Consider the following 19,338-nt stretch of genomic DNA (forward strand, 5'->3'; position numbering starts at 1 on the left):
ACAATTCCCTCCGCTCTTCTACCCTATGGAAACTCGAATCAGAGAATATGCTAGAGTCTTTCAGTCATGAGGAATAACGATAAATTTCTTCTAAGTTTCGATATCGAGAAAAACTATAGGTCATATAATGATGGGACGTGAGTTGGCAGACTTGGTCCTAAGCATTTGGTCCAGTGTCACAGTAGAGAATCATACCGGTGTAGGATTGTGATCAATTAATATTGGCAGAAATAAAAAAACTAGCTTTGGCCTAGCATATCATATTGCCAATCATTTGTCCCTCAGTGACCGCTTCCTAACGCACAGCCTCGCCCTCGGATCAGGTATCATATCACTATCAATCGTGATATTTCGTGGTCTTTCCTTTCCATCTGGCAACTTGAACTCAAACTGTAAGAGAAGAATCGCCAAAGTCAGCTTCATCTCATTAGATGCATAAAACCGCCCCGGGCAAGCATATTTGCCATACCCAAACGCCATGTTACTGGAATCAGTCATAGAGAAGAGATATTTCTGCGCATAGTTTGAGTCTGAGCGAATCTTCGAGTATCTAAAGCCATCAAACTCAGTCGGTGGCGTTTGGCCTGGAACGTGAGCTGAGTCCTGAAGCATCGCGTGCGAGGGAACCGCGATGCGAGTCCCTGATGGGAGATTTGTGCCGTCTGAGAGTGTCATGGGTTGGCGGTAGATGCGATTGAATGTTACTATAGGTCTGGATTAGTAACTGCAAGAGTGTAAGATGAGCAAAGACTTACAGAGGAACACGGGGTTGAAGCGTTGCGACTCTTTGAGAAAACTGTCGAGTTTGTGAAGCCGATTCAACGCCGTCTTGTCCCATCCACTAGCACTAACGACGCCTTTGACCTCTTCTCTAAGAGGCTCGATATACTCAGGGCGAGCACACAAGTCATACATAGCATGCGTCATGGTCATTGCCGTAGTGTGGATGGAGGCAAGACTCAGGATGAGCATCCGCTGAGCAATGTTGTCAATCTGTTTCTCCTCCCCAGTCGCAGCTTCTCTCATCCATGACAGTATGTCCTCGTTCTCATCACTATGATGGGAGCGAATGATGTCACCTATGACTTTACGGCCAGACGATACGTTGCGAAGCAATGTCCTGTAAGAGGGGAGCAACGGAGCAACAAATGGTCTCAGGATATGAGGCACAACACGGAGAATGAAGCCCGTTATGAACAGGCTTTCGCTATACTCTGCTGTGGTCGTCAGCCATTCTTGGTTGCGACAGTGCTCTGGGCCGAGAAAGACTCTGGCCGAGATGCGTGATATGAGCCTAACCATGATGGAAGCGATGTCGATTTCAACCCATTCCTCATCTAATAATTATCAGAACTAATGGATCGAGTTTGAAGAGCTGAGAGGGAGTCTCACCTTTCATATCAGGCATCTCTTTCATCAATGCATAGTCGAGTTCCTCCTTCATCACCTTTGTCAAAGCCACAAGTTTCGGCGTCAACCGCTGCTGAATCACACGATTTTGCAAATCACTCTGCAGAAAGACCATACCCCGTGTATAGTGTCCCGCAAAGTCATTGATGAACGGCTCTACAGAGCGAGTCTTGTCTTGAGACAGCTTTCGCACTTCATCGATATAATTTGGCGGAATGATGACGATGTCAGTACCAAGCTTTCGCACCTGGAAGATGGAGTCTTTGAACTAAAAAGATTAATCAGATACGGTAGAGTCGCTGTAGGAGGGATTGCCTACTTTGTTGTAGCCTTGGCTGATGATGGATCCCCCTTCCCAGACAAAGCGTAGACGGAGAAGCCAGGTGGGCTCAAAGAAGCTTCTGTATCCTACGAAGGGCACTTTGACTGTAGAAGAAGAAGTCAAGAAGTGAATGGCAGAAGAGCATATCCAAGCACCAAAGGCCACGTAGATCAACCAGTGAATATCCATCAAGGGGATTTCATCAAGACCCGAGACAAGCTGCTGGAACAATGTTTCATGGCTTGTATTGTTCATGGTGTTGAAAATATTCGCTGAGTTCTGTTGAGGGTAGATGAGATGTAATAGAGACTGTGTAGGTAGTTGACAGGAGTGATCGAGAAGATTGTGGGCTATGAGTTTGCTATGCGTTTAGCTCACTGACACTCGAACAAGTCTTGTGTATCCTCTTCTGTTCATCACAGATAAACTTACCCATGGTCATCTGCTTTGAGTACGGAATGATTGGATGGGAAAGGTCTACGCGTAAGCAGCCATGAATTACAATTGCCAACGACATTTCACCGACGTGCATCGGTATCAATATCCCCATTCAACAAGATTTGCATTTCAGACCTCGTGGAGCATCTGAGCCTTTCCAACTTCTCACACGTCTTGTATTTCTCCACAGTCCCCCAAAAGTTCCCCAGAATGCTGCACCCCCCTTCTCGAGCGGAAGAATGTTCCTTAGAGTTTATACACCCTTGCCTTCAAGGTTTCACTGAACTGAGACATTAGCCGCCCGTCGTTCATGAGAATATGATTGGAAACTCCCTTGGGAGTTATCTCAGGAGCGTCATGGTGGCTGCATCTGCCGTCGGCCCAAGGTCTAACCCTGTAGCACTGACCCTTGATAACGCCAAGACGCAGAGTTTGACAAGGGATAGATTGGGGAATTCCTGATTGAGATACGTGGGCATGTGGCATGCGGTTATGCTCTGTTCTGTAGAACATGATTACAAAACAATAGGGCCCAGGTCAGCTTCTTCTGGTGTCATTGATATGCAACTGACACTCGTTGTCCAGATATCAGCAATAGCCCTCTACTGTTGAGCATACACTCATCACCATTTTGACATACTTTGAATTGGACTTGTTGACACGAAATGACGAACAATTCTTCTTCTTCTCACTTCTACGAGTCCTACAGGGGCCACTCTCATACCGTCTTGACATTAATGAGAGAGAACACTCTCGCATCATCATGTCTCGTCTTGGCAACCTGCGCCATTCTGCTCTGCATCCAATGGCTTAAACCTCAGCCGTTGATCATGGTGAACGGCAGAAAGTTTGGTGAACTCTCCAACATCCGCGCTAAAAAGGACTTCACCTTTGGGGCTAGACAGCTCCTAGAAAAGGGCCTTGAGATGAGCCCAGACAAGCCATTCCGTATCATGGGCGATGTTGGCGAGCTGCACATCTTACCGCCAAAGTATGCCTATGAGGTTCGCAATAATGAGAAGCTCAGCTTTACCATGGCAGCATTCAAGGTGAGGAGTTCGTGACTTATCAATATGGAAGAAAGCTGACAGCTGGTAATAGTGGTTCTATGCTCACCTTCCGGGTTTTGAGGGTTTCAGAGAGGGCACCAACGAGAGTCACATCATGAAGCTCGTTGCGAGACATCAATTGACTCATCAATTGACTCTGGTGACAGGAGCCGTCTCTGAAGAGTGTGCTTTGGTATTGAAGGACGTCTACACAGATGATACAGGTATGCCGATCTGCTATTCGCCGTAAGCGAGTCAGTGACTGAATCAATGTCGCAGAATGGCACGACATTACTGCCAAAGACGAAAACATGAAGCTCATGGCCCGCATCACCTCCCGAGTATTCCTCGGTAAGGAAATGTGCCGAAACCCCCAGTGGCTGCGGATCACATCTACCTACGCCGTCATCGCCTTCCGCGCAGTAGAAGAACTGCGTCTCTGGCCATCGTGGCTCCGGCCCGTAGTCCAGTGGTTCATGCCGCACTGCACACAGTCCCGAGCGCTGGTTCAAGAAGCGAGAGATCTTATCAACCCGCTTCTGGAGCGGCGACGTGCAGAGAAAGTTGAGGCAGAGGAAACTGGAGAGAAAGTCACATACAATGATGCTGTTGAGTGGCTGGATGATCTTGCGCGTGAGAAGCGCGTTGGGTATGACCCTGCTTGTGCGCAGCTGTCGCTCTCTGTGGCGGCTTTGCATAGTACTACGGATTTCTTCACGCAGGTCATGTTTGACATTGCGCAGAATCCGGAGCTTGTTGAGCCTTTGCGCGAGGAGGTCATTGCTGTTTTGGGGAAGCAGGGATGGTCCAAGAACTCGCTTTACAACCTCAAGCTCATGGACAGTGTCTTGAAGGAGAGTCAGCGACTGAAGCCCATCGCCATTGGTACGTATCCTTGTCTGAACTTGCAGCTATAACACATACTGACGGACGGTATCAGCGAGCATGCGGCGCTTCACAACCCACGACGTCAAGTTATCCGATGGCGTCATCCTCCCCAAGAACAAACTCACGCTCGTATCAGCCCACCAGCACTGGGATCCAGAGCACTACAAGGATCCCCTGAAGTTTGATGGATACCGTTTCTACAACATGCGCCGTGAGCCGGGTAAAGAGAGCAAGGCGCAGCTCGTGAGCGCAACTCCGGATCACATGGGCTTCGGGTACGGACTTCATGCCTGTCCTGGACGGTTCTTTGCGTCCGAGGAGATCAAGATTGCCCTATCTCACATTTTGCTCAAGTATGACTTCAAGCCAGTTGAGGGGTCGAGCATGGAGCCGAGGAAGTACGGCCTCAACATGAATGCCAACCCAACTGCAAAGTTGTCGGTTCGCAGGAGAAAGGAGGAGATTGTGATCTGATTGCTGAACTTGGAATGAGTGGGGCTTAGATTGTAGTTCGTTAGTTATGAATGAATGCTTTGGAACTATGATTAAGGTTTAATGGCTATGACAGCAAATCTCGTATCTGGCATGGGATATGCAACCGATACCATTTCTGGTTGGCTAGAGTACGATCTCGCTTCTACGTTAAACTCTCTCAAGGGACGGGACTCGCTGATCGTTCCATGACGAGGTCTCTGGAACGGGCCGGCGGCATAGCGCTTCCAGAGTCAACTTATCCATCGCCGGCCAAACGGAACAGGCTATTAGCTTCCCCGCCTCAAGGTCAAGGCCTCAGTGGTTGGGCATGATTGACCCCTGGTAGAACTCTAGATAGGCACGCGGCAAAGAAGGCCAATTATGTTGGTTCAAGTTATCTTGCTAAGCTTCACTACATGCTTATTAGTTCATCACGTCATAGTCACACCGCGGCTTAATAGCCTAGGAGACTTGTGCGGGATATGTTGCATCATCCGACGCTACTTACCCTGCTGTTAGCCCAAACCTTATATCTCCAGATGCAGGGTTTCTTGCATAGCGTACTGGAGGGTTATGGGTCACCAAGTTCAAGGATGCGGTGCACACCTCGCATATACCTCGGCCATCATTCCCTTTTGACTTGGTGCATCTGCCAATCGTACTTCTCCCGCATATCGTATGATGTCAACAGGATGACTCCGACAACTTCGATTCGTCTGTGACCTAGTTTATCTCCCTGTTTCAGCTCGTCCAGATTTCCAGGTCTAGCTACTTTCGAAGTTGTGAATGTTTTCTTGTCTGCAGCCATTAGAAATATGCAATCGACATATCAATAGCCAAGATTCTAGATTATGTACAATTTATCGGGGACAACACCGGCATTATCCCGCTGTTCCGTGAGCCCCGGCGTTTCCACCTCAAACATGTCGCCGTATCTTTATTCCTAGCGAGCTCCATCAGCCATGCTTGTGTGACCGTGTTAGAGACTTCAGGCACTGGCTGGTAAACACCAGCATGTATGGTCGACTACGGAGTAGTGACCTAGACCTTCTTTTTGAAACCTGGCTGCAAAAGTCCCTTGATGTTTACTGATCGAACTCGGCAATAGCCTGGCTTTCGGCACTTCTCTTGGACACCATCGCCTCTTACGTGGCACATCAGGTTCTGCTCGCGGCCTATTTGCATCTTTGGAGCGTCACTCTGTGCATGATGAACGGATAGTTCATGTCTTATTTTTAACTCCGAATCATACTCCGGAAGCACATAGGAATGACGATGGTGTCTCGAGCGATATTGCCGATACGTTATACGTAGCCCCGTCTGATCGGTTGTTGTCTCCCCATCCATGTTCTCTCGTGATGGTTTTCTTGATGCCCATCCATTTCCCCAGGTCTTCTGCTGAGATCGCAACCTCCTCTCACAGATTATCAGACCTAGCTCCTTGTCTTGAACGTTCTGTCTTCTTCAACCACAAACAAGATGAGCATTCTCAATATGATCACCAGCTATGCTGGTAGCCAGTTTTTGCCCTTCTATATCACCGTATTCATCTTAACCTTAGTCCCATGGGTAATCCGTTTCTCTTGGCCAGAATTACGCAAGGGATCGGAGGTGCCACTTGCGAACCCGCCCGAATCACTCTTCGGCACCGGTAAAACCAGGGTCAGACCATCTGTTGACGAGGCAACCGAAGGGAAACTGACATTGTCCACAGAGAAATTTCGTCAAACTTAGCAGAGAAATTCTGGCCAAAGCGAGAAGCTTGTTCCCTGATGAGCCTTTTCGCCTGATCACGGACTGGGGTGAGGTCCTCATTCTCCCGCCAGATTTTGCAGATGAGATTCGAAATGATCCGAGACTGAGCTTCTCCAAGGCAGCAATGCAGGTTAGTACCGCAAAGGAAAAAGAGCACAAATTTTTGAGCGCTAACAGGGAGATAACGTGCTACAGGATAATCATGCTGGAATACCTGGATTTGAGACTGTTGCCCTGGTCGGTCGTGAAGATCAGCTTATTCAGAAGGTGGCCCGCAAGCAGTTGACTAAACATCTCTGTAAGTCCCTTCACCGCGAACGAGTGAAGAAACCCACTGACGGCCAGGAGCCGCTGTTATAGAACCATTGTCTAGAGAGTCGACCCTCGCAGTGTCGCTCAACTTTGGAGAGACAACAGGCAAGTCCCCTTTCCGAGCACATCAGTCAGGGGCTATCACTAACCGACCAAAAAACACAGAATGGCGAGCGATACGACTCAAACCAGCGATTCTAGACATCATCGCCCGCATCTCGTCAAGAATCTACCTCGGCGACCAACTTTGCCGTAACGAAGCGTGGTTAAAGATCACCAAGACATACACCACCAACTTCTACACGGCATCTACGAACCTACGAATGTTCCCACGATCGATCCGTCCTCTTGCCCACTGGTTCCTCCCCGAATGCAGAAAGCTTCGACAGGAGCGTAAGGATGCAGTTGGTATCATCACGCCCCTGATTGAGCGCCGTCGTGAGCTTCGAAGAGCCGCGGCCGCAGCCGGTCAGCCTCTGCCTGTGTTTCATGACGCTATTGACTGGTCGGAACAGGAGGCAGAAGCTGCAGGCTCAGGGCCCGCGTTCGATCCGGTAATCTTCCAGCTTACTCTATCCCTTCTTGCAATTCATACCACGTATGATCTCCTTCAGCAGACAATGATTGATCTAGGTCGCCATCCTGAGTATATCGAGCCCCTGAGGCAGGAAGTCGTGCAGCTGCTTCGCGAGGAAGGTTGGAAGAAAACAACCCTTTTCAAGATGAAGCTCCTGGACAGTGCCATCAAAGAATCTCAGCGCATGAAGCCTGGCAGTATAGGTATGAGCTTCCTTCACTAATATGTATCGTACTACTGACACTCGCGACGCAGTTACTATGCGTCGCTATGTGACCGAAGACATCACTCTCTCCAGCGGCCTAAGTTAGTCAATCCCACATCCCACCGGCTTTTCTGACTAACCCTTCCATTAACCAGCCCTCAAAAGGGGGACCCGCCTCAACGTAGACAACAGACGTCTCGACGATCCCAAGATCTACGAAAAGCCCGAGGTCTACAATCCCTATCGCTTTTACGACATGCGCTCCGAAGCCGGCAAAGACCACGGGGCACAGCTCGTATCAACTGGCTCAAACCATATGGGCTTCGGCCACGGTCAGCATTCGTGTCCAGGGCGCTTTTTCGCTGCCAATGAGATCAAAGTAGCGCTCTGCCACATCTTGGTCAAGTATGATTGGAAGCTGTGTCCTGACACGGAGACGAAGCCTGATACAAGGGGAATGATCGCCAAGTCCAGTCCTGTCACGGATATTCTTATTAAGCGCCGGGAGTCGGTTGAGTTGGATTTGGAAGCAATCTGAAGCAAGAGGCCAACGTAAATTGCTGCGTACTACTTTAGCTACTAAATTGAAGTCATATTGCTGAGATCCTCAGATCCGTTTGTAGTTCAATGATCCAATGCTTACATCGTCGGTCTCTGTTGTAGCCTCACGCGAAGCATGCACCTCCGTTACGTGACCATCATTGCGTCCATTTCCCGAGTCACAAAAGCGTGACTCTTGCAGCGCTGCCCAACCATTCTCCCACAGGTCCTTCCCTTGCACAGTTCCCTGGCTCCATTTCCCGCATACCATTGGCCTTCTTGATCCACAATGCCGTCCTAATAATTACTCCGGCCAAGAAAACTCTACTCAAATTCCGCCGGGATGATTCCGTGCTCAGGCTATCCCGCTCGCGGAATTAGGCCTAAAGCGCTATCTTAGCCACGCGCTGAACAGGGAATGGCACACACACTCCAGGTTACATCAAGATATGTAATCTTGTGAGACGGGACGTCCTGCACCTCTAGCACACCCGCTGCCGTCTACGAATACAACTGCAGATCAACGTGGTAGACGTAGGGTTGCAGCGGACTGCCAAACCTGCAATGCTCGATTCTAGAATCTAGACCCTGACCAGAAGCGGGCGCTAAGTCCTGCACTTGATGTGCCGGCTTGCAACCTCCATTTCCCCGAACCTTTGTCCGGTTTGACCAGTCTTGTGAGTATTCCGCAAACATGTGGTCTTTGACTCCATCACTGGATCCCCTTATCACCTGGGTTGATGCCTACGAGACATGTCTGACGTGGCCGACAGAGGCCGAGGCACGCAGCGTTTTCGCCCTGATGTAGGGGGACACTTCTTAGATAGCCCACGTAATTTGTTATCAGTCCGTATACAGCATCTCGGCTAATACTTCCATCGTACTTTTGTATTGTTTGCATTGAAATAATTTGTAGAGCTCGAGTGCATGATCCCATTCAGCGTCCACGCGCTGTCAGACAATTTCTAGATTCTGCTTCGTTCTGGTGAAAAAGTAATGATCCAACATAGAATAATTCTACAGTCTAAGCTCTTAGCTTCAGGCGTTCCACCAAAGCCCTCAATGCAGGGTTGTCCCTATTTATGCTAACTTCGAGGCTTCCAATCTCAGCTAGAACTCGTGTGCGCAGCATGCCAAGGAGTGTACTCGTCCAGTCTAGGCTACCGTTGCTTTTCATCACTTCCAACACCAGCATCTTTTGCTCTGTTGTAAGCTTACCCTGGACTCGTCTCATCGATAAGATATTAGTGAGAAGACCACTTGTGTCACTCTGTAGAGCATGCATCAGAGTCAACGAGTATTTACCCTCGTCCAAATCCTCGCAAAATCCTTTCTGATCAGTGTACTGTCAAATGCTTAGCAAAAGGCCCAGAACACTATGGAGAATGAGTGAAAGTCTTGACAAGTGGAACTCATTTCCCATTGTCATAGCGTAGAAGAAGATCAGGGTTAAGACGTGGGGAACGAACCTTATTGTCAATGAGATTCATGTAATCATCTCTAATCTGGAAATACTGCCCGAGCAGTGAAACAACACTGCTGAGGGATTCAAGCGTGCTGTCACTAACAGACGCTTCAGAGTTCAACGTCAGTAGTTCAAGCGATAACCTGAACAGGGCACCAGTCTCTGCAACCAAATAAGTTAGTCTATGTCCACCATTATGAATAGAAGCATCTTACTGTCGTTGACCATTAAAAGATACTCTTGGATAGACGGAACAATGGTATTAGCCGTCCACCACAGATCCATCGCCTGACCCTGGAAGATTGTGGTTATAGTGCCAGTGATATCTGCCAAAGCATCATGGCTGACGATCTCCTGTATTTTTTCGATCGCTTTGACGATGACATAAGTTGCTGTGTTGATTGCTTGGGCTGGACCGAAGACGGTGTGTGTGGATGGCTTGCCCCGCCGAAGCGGGGAGTTGTCTTGAAAGTCATCGATTCTGAGATGTCAGGTGGGGTTCCAGCAAGGGAAGATTGGGAGGCTAACATGAGAGAGGAGTTGTGGAGCATGCCAATCACCTCTTTGATCACGGACGTCTTGTCCTCTGGGACATCGAGCCAGACATTCAACGAGTCAATGAATAGCCCTCGAATACCTTTGGAGGGAAGGGTCAAGATGTAATTGTACGGAGAATCAGCGACCTGGATGTCTTAGCAAGTAACAACGCAGAGATGAGGGCGGCCTGGACTTACCTTGAGGCGCTGCGACTTCCACCTACTATTAAGCTCAGAGCTCATAGCTGTCGAGAAGCATAGTTGTGAAACTATATCAGGGGATGCTGCCTTGTGAGAGACAGGAAGGGAGACACGTCGCTCCTCATAGCGAGATAAGGAACTGCCTTCTGAGGAGGAAGAGTCTGGAGGTGTGTCTCTGTACTGGAAAGAATCCGTAACCTGCACTGTAATCTCCAACTTCTGGTTTGCGTGGAAAGCATCAAACATTGAAAGAAGGTTAGAGATCTGTTGCTCAGCCATGATGGTATTCGAGGTGTTTGCAATTGTATGGTAAGATGAAGACGATTGAGTAGTGAGGAACAATGTAAGAGGGAAATGCTTCATGCGTATATGTCGAGTCCATTGAAGCCAACGAACGACAGAGATATCCCAATGGATAAGATCACGTCGGTTCTTTTTCCCTCCACGGCTATCTGATTCCCCGTCTCCATGTCTCGGAACCTTTTACTGAATTTCCCACATCAGGATTCACCCGCATATGCTTGGGGCATCAGCTACGGCATGTCCACTCTATCGACGGCTCCGGGGTTTTCCATCACTAACTCCGTGTACACAGACTTGCAGACACACCGCGAAATGATACCTTAATTAGAACGGACTTAACTTATTATCTCTTTCCTCACCAATACTCTAGGTCGCCGGGGACTTTTGCTGTGCATATGCCCAGACACTCTCCGCGTCAACAGGGAAGAACTTAAACTTACACCTCGCAGGTTTGTCGTCACCCCTAGGGTATGGTGATAGATATGCATCTCATGGCTGCAAGAAACCAGATTTGACATGCCGCAGCGCCCGCAATCGAGTCCCATTCTCAAGCCTTGTTTGCGATGCCAATGTGGGTAGATGGGGCACAGGTGTTGACGCATTCCAAAATGTTTCTATGGGGAGAAGAGGTATGCCCAGATTTTTGTGCTGGCTCTCGTTACCCAAATTAGAGTAAAGTCGTCTCAGACACGTTGACGTTATCTCGCAAAACAGACATAATAAGTTCTTTCTTCTCTCACTAACATACACTTCACTTTCATCGCTGAAGTATATCTGAGATAGTTACACAAGATGCCGTATGTATAAAAAACACCTTTAGTGAATGGATTATTCTAACATATGAAAGTGGTAAAATCGAGAATGGCACCCCCAAAGATCTCAAGTCTGAAGATGACTTGGTTTCAGCAGCAAAGTCGCTACTGGACCGCGCCTTCAAGAGCCATCATGGCTATTACGGTCTTTGTTCTACTAGCTGCCAGGTGTATGACACCGCCTGGGTGGCCATGATACCCAAGACAACAGACAATGTTAAGCATTGGCTGTTTCCCGAGTGCTTTCACTATCTACTCAAGACTCAGGCTGCTGATGGCAGTTGGGGTTGTCTTCCGTCAACCCAGACTGCTGGCATTCTAGGCACTGCTTCGGCTGTGCTTGCACTCATTTCTCATGTACGAGAGCCTTTGCAGATACTAGACGTATCCCCAGACGAGCTGAGTCTCAGGGTCAAGCAAGGAGTTGCTTCTCTGAAGAGACAGCTAACTGTCTGGAACGATGTTGAGGAGACCAATCATATTGGTGTCGAGCTGATCGTCCCAGCTTTACTTGACATGCTTGAGAAAGAGCTCGGCGAGTCAGCCTTCACGTTCCCTTGCAGAGATGTCTTAGACAGGATGCATGAAGAGAAGCTCAGCCACTTTGACTCGGAGAAGGTTTATGGCAAGCCGTCTTCAGTACTTCATTCTCTTGAAGCCTTTCTTGGGAAGCTGGACTTTGATCGTCTCTCCCACCATCTTTACCGTGGCTCTATGATGGCCTCACCTTCTTCCACGGCTGCCTACCTCATTGGTGCAAGCAAGTGGGACGACGAGGCTGAAGATTACCTGAGACATGTCATGAGGAATGGTGCTGGCCATGGAGATGGTGGTATCTCGGGGACCTTTCCAACGACGCATTTCGAATGCAGCTGGGTGAGTAATATGGCCCAGTTTACTCTTTGGCCGCTAACTTCGGGGGGAGATCATAGCTACGCTCTTGAAGGGTGGCTTCACTGTCAAGCACATCGATGGTGATGGCTTGCGCGGCTTATCAACTATACTTGTCAATGCGTTGAGGGACGAGAAAGGGGTGATTGGCTTTGGTAAGAAAACCTTCGTGTCTATTCACGACCCATGGAGACTGATTATGGTATAGCACCCCATACAGCTGATGTCGATGACACGGCAAAAGCGCTTCTGGCATTGAGGCTCGTCGATCAACATGCTAGCCCAGATATCATGATCAAGGTCTTTGAGGGGAAAAGCCACTTCACCACATTTGGGTTGGAACGCGATCCCAGCTTGACTTCCAACCTCCACGTGTTGCTAAGTCTCCTGAAGCAGCCCAACTTATCCAAATATTATCCCCAAATCTTGAAGACCACCTTGTTTATCTGCCAATGGTGGTGGGACAGCGACCATCACGTCAAAGACAAATGGGTAAGCTCTACCTCTCACCAAGTAGAAGCACACTAACAGTTCTAGAATTTGAGTTACCTTTATCCTACTATGCTTCTGGTGGAAGCTTTCACGGAGGTACTTCATCTCATCGATGACGGCAACCTTTCTGGTGTTCTTGACGATGACCTCGGGTGCAAGATTGGCCTGTCAGTCTTCCAGGCTGTCATACGTATCGTCCTCAATCAAGACGATGATGGATCTTGGAAAGGATACCGTGAGCAAACATGCTACGCCATTCTGGCTCTTGCACAGGCACGCCAGATCTGCTTCTTCACTCATATGGAGCATATTATACAAAATTGCATCGACCGCGGCGTTTCGTGGCTCAAGACGAGCAATTTTCGTTCTCAGGACCTTACTTGGACGTCAAAGACGGCATACGAAGTTGGATTCGTTGCTGAAGCGTACAAGCTAGCAGCCCTGAAGTCAGCAAGCTTGGAGGTACCCGCCGCTACTGTCGGTCATAGCCTCACCTCAGCAGTACCTTCATCTGATTTGGAGCGATACATGCGGCTTGTACGTAAGACTGCTTTGTTTTCGTCGCTGGATGAGTGGGAAGTCAGAGCGTCGATCATTGAGTCTTCGTTCTTCGTGCCCCTTTTACGAACCCAGCGCGTTGAAATCTACCCGAGGGACAAGATGAAGGTCGATGACGACAAATATCTAAGCATTATTCCTTTCACTTGGATCGGATGCAACAACAGAAGTCGCACCTTTGCATCTAACAGGTGGCTCTATGACATGATGTACCTGTCTCTTCTGGGCTATCAGACCGATGAGTACATGGAAGCTGTCGCTGGGCCGGCCTTCGGTAATATCTCTCTTCTTCATCAGACGATCGACAAGATCATAGACAACACCAGCGTGAACTCTGCCGGGACCAATGGGACCGCGCGCAATGGAAATGGTCATCAGCACAAGCCAACAAGCATTATTCAAGTTGAGGATACTCTCACTCGTTTCATCAACAGCGTCCTCAACCATAAAGATGTTCTGAGATCAAGCTCTTTCGATCAAGACACTCTTCGCCAGGAGCTCAAAACATTCATGCACGCCCATGCCACACAGGTAGAGGACAACAGTCGCTTCTCACAACAGGCCTCTAGCGACGTTTTCTCTTCCTCAGAGCAGTCATACTTCCAGTGGGTGAACAGCACAGGAGGCAGCCACGTCGCTTGTGCATACTCATTCGCCTTCTCAAACTGCCTAGTGTCAGCGAGTCTGCTCCAAGGCAGAGACGCATTTCCCTCCGTCACTCAGAAGTATCTTATCTCCTCTATCATGCGCCACGCTACAAACATGTGTCGTATTTACAACGACTTTGGCTCTAAAGCTCGCGACGATGCAGAGCGGAATGTCAACTCTATGCACTTCCCTGAGTTTGGGGTGTGCAAAGGAACGTCACAGAGTCTTGAAGACAGAAAGAAGAGGCTTTCGGAGATAGCTAGGTATGAGCAGGGTTGTCTTGACCGTGCTTTGGAAGCTCTGGAGAAGCAGTCTTGGGATGATGTAGGAGATTGTGCTGGTTCTGCGGAGGGGAGAAAGCTTAAGATTATGAAGCTATTCTGTGATGTTACGGATTTGTATGATCAGCTTTATGTGATCAAGGACCTTTCAAGCAGCATGAAGTGAGTCAAGAGGATCGAGCGGGTAGTTTTGCTATGAAGTTTACTTGATGCGACGAAGTTTTGGTTTAGTCAACGCTCACCAGATTTGAAACCTATCGAGGCCTTGAATATGTGACTTACTTCGACCTTCGAATACGTAGTCGGCTCTCTCGCTAAGAAGTCCAACATTCTTCGTGGCACTTCCTTTCCTGAGCTCCTTGGGCCATTGTACCCATCAAAGTTCCGTCTCCGTCTGCGTACATAGCGTAGGATACCGTGTTCGAGCCGTGTCAGCTCATGCATGAGTTATGGTGACATTCCGAAGCGCCGAGGACAATCCGTAGAAACTAATCATGCTGCATGTTCTGATATCCTTTGGTCTCGAAGCCACTACATGCACCCCTACCCTCTGCGTTTTGTCCGGGGTTAGAAGTCTATCTCCGTGCCGTCACAGCGGCTAAATGGGTGTAGTGACCCCTGCAACTTCTGTCTACTCGTAACATGGACTGGTGAAGTGTAAAGATAGCGAGTACACGGGATCTGAGAGTACCTTTTCGCTTATGCTATACCTTTCTGATAGGGGAAAAGACTGTCCCTTCCTCACTATTCGGCGATTAGCGCTTCATCTATGCTATCCGGACTTTTTATTGCACTATGACGAATACCTCTATCAAGATGATTGAGCCTCTTCAGCTCGCTGGCTTACGCGCTTTGCGTTTTATTGTAGGGTTCGCCGTGCTTTGGAGCACTACTGGGCTGCTGGCACTCACGTGGTGGATATACAAGCAGTTATCCAAAGAACGAGTTATCTCATATCCCGTAATAGGCGATCCCCACGCTCAGTCGGTGGAAGACAATCTCATTCAGGGAATGAAAAAGGTAAGTGTCTCGCTTTCGGTCTCGCTTTCGACTCTAAATTACGCAGTACCACGATTCGCCCTTTGTCCTGGCTGGATCACACCCACCACTGCTCATCCTACCAATGTCTGTCTTTCATGAGATACACAACATGCCAAATGAAGGTATTTCCATCATAGCAGAGCATGAAGACAAGTTCCAGGGCAAGTACACTCACATCACCACCATCCGACCTGAGATTCCCGCCACTATTCGTCAGGATTTGACCCGTAATATGCCCAGCATTATACTGGACTTCCAGGATGAGTTGGCATACGCCTCCAAGTTCTGGCCAAAAACAGGCAATTGGTCATCTGTACCATTGTACGAGATGATGCTCAGGACCGTGGCGCTTTTGAGTGGCAGAGCATTTGTCGGTCTGCCCTTGTGTTGCGATCAAGGCTGGCTACAAGCTTCCATAGGCTACACCGTTCAATGTGTTTCAATACGCGATCAGCTGCATACCTGGAGTCCCGTGCTGAGACCAATTATTGGCCCATTCCTACCCAGCGTGCGTTCAGTGCGAAGACACCTTCGCTTCGCAGCGGAGATAATGGCTCCTTTGATCTCGCAAGTTTTACAAGTAGATGGAATTCAACACCAAACAGATACAGATCAGGCCAAAGGGCGAGGGACGTTTATTTCATGGCTTCTTCGGCACTTGCCCGAGGAGCTTAGAACCCCAGAACAAGTCGGGCTAGATCAAATGCTGGTCTCATTCGCTGCGATCCACACTACTAGTAAGTCATAGGAACCATGATGTTAGTGCTCTCTTTCTGATCTTGTCCCTTTGATAGCCATGGCCCTCACCAAGGTTGTATGGGAGCTTGCCAAACGGCCAGAATACATTGAGCCATTGAGAGCCGAGATGTACGACGTCTTTGGACCCGAGGTTGGTGCAACTGCCATATGCATGAACAAGGAGGCTCTTTCTAGGCTCCATAAACTGGATAGCTTCATTAGAGAAGTCCAGCGCTGGTGCCCTTCGTCATTTGGTATGTCAAAGAACCCGCATATGAGTTAATACACGAAGTACTAACCGAATACTCGAGTCACTCCAAGTAGACGCGTCATGAAGTCAATGACCCTATCAAATGGCATCAAGCTACTGAAAGGGACCTCTATAGCATTTCCCGCCCACGCAATCCAGTACTTTGCTGCCCTTCCTCTTGTCATTAGCTACATCACTGACTATTTAATAGCATGTCCGAAGAGACGCCAACATTCTCGCCAGACTTTAGCTCTGACTTCACGAACCCGTCACCTCTCACATTTGACGGGTTCCGGTACTCGAATCTCCGATCTATCAAAGGACAAGAGTCGCAACACCAGGCAGCCACTACGGGTCCCGACTATCTGGTCTTCAACCATGGAAAGCACGCATGCCCTGGAAGGTTCTTTGCCATATGTGAGATCAAGATGATACTCGTGGAACTATTGGCAAAGTACGATTTTATACTTGAGGATGGAAAGCCAGGGCCTGAGTTGATGCGTGTTGGGACAGAGACTCGACTGGATACCAAAGCTTGTCTCAAGATAAGAAGGAGATAAATACAGCTAAACTACGAAATCTGCCTTTCTTTTGAGCGAGAATATTGGTCGAGACCAAGCAGCGGCCCAGAACAATTCAGCAGAGGAAAGGCACAGATGTTTGTCTGTAAATTAGATAGTGACCAAAATTGCCAAATGGGGACGTTGAATGGGCTGTATATTCATAACATCAATTGCACAGAGTTGTAATGATAATGAACAAGTATAAGCTCGGCCATTATCTAAAGCGGTTATGCCTCAGCCCAGCGTTGCCAGCTGGGGCTATTACACAAGTGCTCCATTGCTTCAACATCCAGCGTAATCAGGACCTCGAATTTAGTAACATCAGTTTCTGGCAACACCAGTCCCGCGCCAGTACCAAAGGCAGCCTGTGCTCTGCGCAAAGCATCTGGAGCGAGGCCCCTCACGCAATCCTGGTTGTCGAGTCCCGGAAAGTCCCAGCGAGTCCGAGTTCCAAATTCTCGCCAGGTTTCCAGGTAAAAGTCCAGCGGATCGCTCAGATCAAAGTCAAGGCCTATCAGCCGCGGGTCTGGAACCCAGTGGAACAGAGCAGTGCGAGCAGCTACGAAGTCGTCGTTGACACTGAGAATAGCCTCATCGATAGCTCGTGCTATAGCTGCTACGGCGGAGTACGCAATTCTTTGATCCTCGTTACATGCTGCTAATATAGTTGACTTGTTGATTGAGGCGATGGGAAGAGCTATGGAGTTGCCAGAGATAGAACCAATGGTATTGCCGGTTACGCGTCGGCGCCAATCGACAGATATCATAAGCCGTGCATCTTCAGCAAGCGACGCCTTGGGTGATCCATTGGCTATACGGGAATTGGTGACATGAGCCCACGTAATAGCGGCAAGGCATGTAAATGCTGAAGGCAGGTGTTTGGAGTCTGTGAGTCCCGGGTACGCGAGTTCGTCTTTGAGAGCACGAATAGTCTGATCCTAGATTACAAAAATACAGCCCGTATTGTTTGGCGGTTTGTCTGTTCTCGGAACTCGAAACTGAGTTGGGCCGAGAGGGGACGAAAGAAGTCGATACTCAGGACAACGAGAAAGTAGCTCTTTCAAGTCCGGAGCTAGCGGCACCGGGACAGCTATAAAGGCTTTGTCACTCAAACGCGCTGGAACTGTAATTTCCAACGTCTTTTTGGGGTCTTTGGTAAGTTCAGCAAAGCAACTGATGACAATGTCCAGACGTCCGGCGTCGAAAATAGAGTGATGACCATAGATGCCAAGAAGCAGTCCGGCATCTATAAGACGGACATGTACTTCAAAAGCCGGTATTCCCTCTCCCTCTTCTTCAAGTCGATAGGGAATGTGGCTATGTGTGCTGTATGAGATTCCAAGGTCGAAGATGCATTCGTGCTGTCAGATTGACCGGTCTGTACGGAGAAACATAGATACACCAATGGCAAATGGACTGAAAGTGGTTATGTAAGCGTTGATGTCCGGTAATAATCAGCCAAGGTTTATTCCCGATAGTGAATGCCAGTGATATAGGGTGGCTTGTAAGACTTGTACATGTACAGACGGCACTTCTTTAATATCACTCTTGGCGTGATGACACTTATCCTTCTATTGCACACGGCTGCTAGTGATTTAATTCCTGTAACCTTTGTTTAACCTTGACCCTCTAGCTCAGGTTGGCGTTCTTTTCCAGTGTGGTTCTGAACTTCTCTGTGATCGCCTTGACCCACCTTGGTCTGTCGGTGTTATAGAAACTGGTGTTCGTACGTGTGCGAACGATGTAAGTATGCCCTGGCATTTCTTTTGGCAGCACATAGGCGACAGAGTTCAGAGTGGGAAGCTATATAGATTTACTATATTATAAATCTCTTATTGAGAGAACAATGGCGGCAGTCGAGCTGTATCTAGCGTCTTCACCTCCTTGCTCTACACCCTGATATGAAGTGGTTACCTGTTGTGCACTACATCATTGAGAGGCTGCGTGTTGTGATACGTCTCTGATACCGAATATTACCAGAGAATAAGAGTTACTAGGCAGTGACATATCTTCAACTATGCTTAAAGGCTTTAAGTATTCAACAACGACTCAATCTACAAGCCAAGATCTGACGTGTATCAATAGCAATATTTCTACAGTAGTTGACACAAGGTTAGGCATTACTGTCGATACTATCGTCTGATATTAATCTATCTTTCTTCTCTGCCCGCGTCTTGTTCCGATCGCAAGTCTCCTTGTTCGTTGATTCCATACAAGTAGCGCTTCGGACTAATCTTCTCATGTCCAGCATGGTTCCTACTCGCGCCATATCCTGTGAGTCACCTCAAAGGGTAATCCGAGTCCAAAAACTTCTGTAAGGCAAAAGTTCATGGCTGTTTACAGGTTGTATTAATGCCCGCCCTTTTCCACCGACTCTCACGGTTCTCATCTACGCAGCCCATGCCACGCTATGCCTTTTCTGTAATTCCGACAATCGAAATGATGTAAGACTTATAGCCGTATCCAGAGACATATTGGTCAATCAATGCGGACCGATAGAACAATGGTGTGGTTCAGTCCTAGTGTGATTCAGCGTCGTGCGAACCATCTTCCAGGTCGTTGCGAGTTGTTTGACCCAAAACTCATCCG

General features: G+C 48.5%; 7 protein-coding genes across 7 annotated transcripts; 4 read left to right on the forward strand and 3 right to left on the reverse strand.

Annotated features, from left to right (window-relative positions):
- Window positions 1-120: 120 nt before the first annotated feature.
- On the reverse strand, window positions 121-1,987 carry FSUBG_9996 (ent-kaurene oxidase; the record flags this gene model as incomplete). Its single annotated transcript, XM_036688567.1, has 5 exons — window positions 121-157; window positions 470-704; window positions 756-1,337; window positions 1,393-1,678; window positions 1,730-1,987. 5 exons carry the CDS (start codon window positions 1,985-1,987, stop codon window positions 121-123), a joined length of 1,398 nt encoding a protein of 465 aa, XP_036534511.1.
- An 848-nt stretch (window positions 1,988-2,835) lies between these two features.
- FSUBG_9997 (cytochrome P450 monooxygenase monooxygenase) lies at window positions 2,836-4,581 on the forward strand (the record flags this gene model as incomplete). Its single annotated transcript, XM_036688568.1, has 4 exons — window positions 2,836-3,219; window positions 3,272-3,443; window positions 3,499-4,104; window positions 4,160-4,581. 4 exons carry the CDS (start codon window positions 2,836-2,838, stop codon window positions 4,579-4,581), a joined length of 1,584 nt encoding a protein of 527 aa, XP_036534512.1.
- Window positions 4,582-6,060: 1,479 nt separating this feature from the next.
- On the forward strand, window positions 6,061-7,968 carry FSUBG_9998 (putative cytochrome P450 monooxygenase (lovA); the record flags this gene model as incomplete). Its single annotated transcript, XM_036688569.1, has 6 exons — window positions 6,061-6,243; window positions 6,296-6,466; window positions 6,514-6,634; window positions 6,727-7,428; window positions 7,481-7,531; window positions 7,586-7,968. The coding sequence occupies 6 exons, from the start codon at window positions 6,061-6,063 to the stop codon at window positions 7,966-7,968; spliced, it is 1,611 nt and encodes a 536-aa protein (XP_036534513.1).
- A 1,026-nt stretch (window positions 7,969-8,994) lies between these two features.
- FSUBG_9999 (geranylgeranyl diphosphate synthase) lies at window positions 8,995-10,451 on the reverse strand (the record flags this gene model as incomplete). Its single annotated transcript, XM_036688570.1, has 5 exons — window positions 8,995-9,315; window positions 9,440-9,597; window positions 9,651-9,916; window positions 9,964-10,118; window positions 10,170-10,451. 5 exons carry the CDS (start codon window positions 10,449-10,451, stop codon window positions 8,995-8,997), a joined length of 1,182 nt encoding a protein of 393 aa, XP_036534514.1.
- An 816-nt stretch (window positions 10,452-11,267) lies between these two features.
- FSUBG_10000 (ent-kaur-16-ene synthase) lies at window positions 11,268-14,323 on the forward strand (the record flags this gene model as incomplete). Its single annotated transcript, XM_036674535.1, has 5 exons — window positions 11,268-11,272; window positions 11,323-12,163; window positions 12,234-12,333; window positions 12,387-12,670; window positions 12,716-14,323. 5 exons carry the CDS (start codon window positions 11,268-11,270, stop codon window positions 14,321-14,323), a joined length of 2,838 nt encoding a protein of 945 aa, XP_036534515.1.
- A 650-nt stretch (window positions 14,324-14,973) lies between these two features.
- On the forward strand, window positions 14,974-16,746 carry FSUBG_10001 (gibberellin cluster-C13-oxidase; the record flags this gene model as incomplete). The annotated part of the gene is made up of 5 exons (XM_036674536.1): window positions 14,974-15,177; window positions 15,224-15,935; window positions 15,993-16,190; window positions 16,323-16,344; window positions 16,398-16,746. The coding sequence occupies 5 exons, from the start codon at window positions 14,974-14,976 to the stop codon at window positions 16,744-16,746; spliced, it is 1,485 nt and encodes a 494-aa protein (XP_036534516.1).
- A 230-nt stretch (window positions 16,747-16,976) lies between these two features.
- On the reverse strand, window positions 16,977-18,143 carry FSUBG_10002 (anthranilate n-hydroxycinnamoyl benzoyltransferase; the record flags this gene model as incomplete). The annotated part of the gene is made up of 3 exons (XM_036674537.1): window positions 16,977-17,687; window positions 17,742-18,066; window positions 18,124-18,143. 3 exons carry the CDS (start codon window positions 18,141-18,143, stop codon window positions 16,977-16,979), a joined length of 1,056 nt encoding a protein of 351 aa, XP_036534517.1.
- Between the last annotated feature and the right edge of the window lie 1,195 nt (window positions 18,144-19,338).

Source organism: Fusarium subglutinans, assembly GCF_013396075.1.
Source record: "Fusarium subglutinans strain NRRL 66333 chromosome Unknown NRRL66333_c0000165, whole genome shotgun sequence".
Taxonomy (NCBI): Eukaryota; Fungi; Ascomycota; class Sordariomycetes; order Hypocreales; family Nectriaceae; genus Fusarium; species Fusarium subglutinans.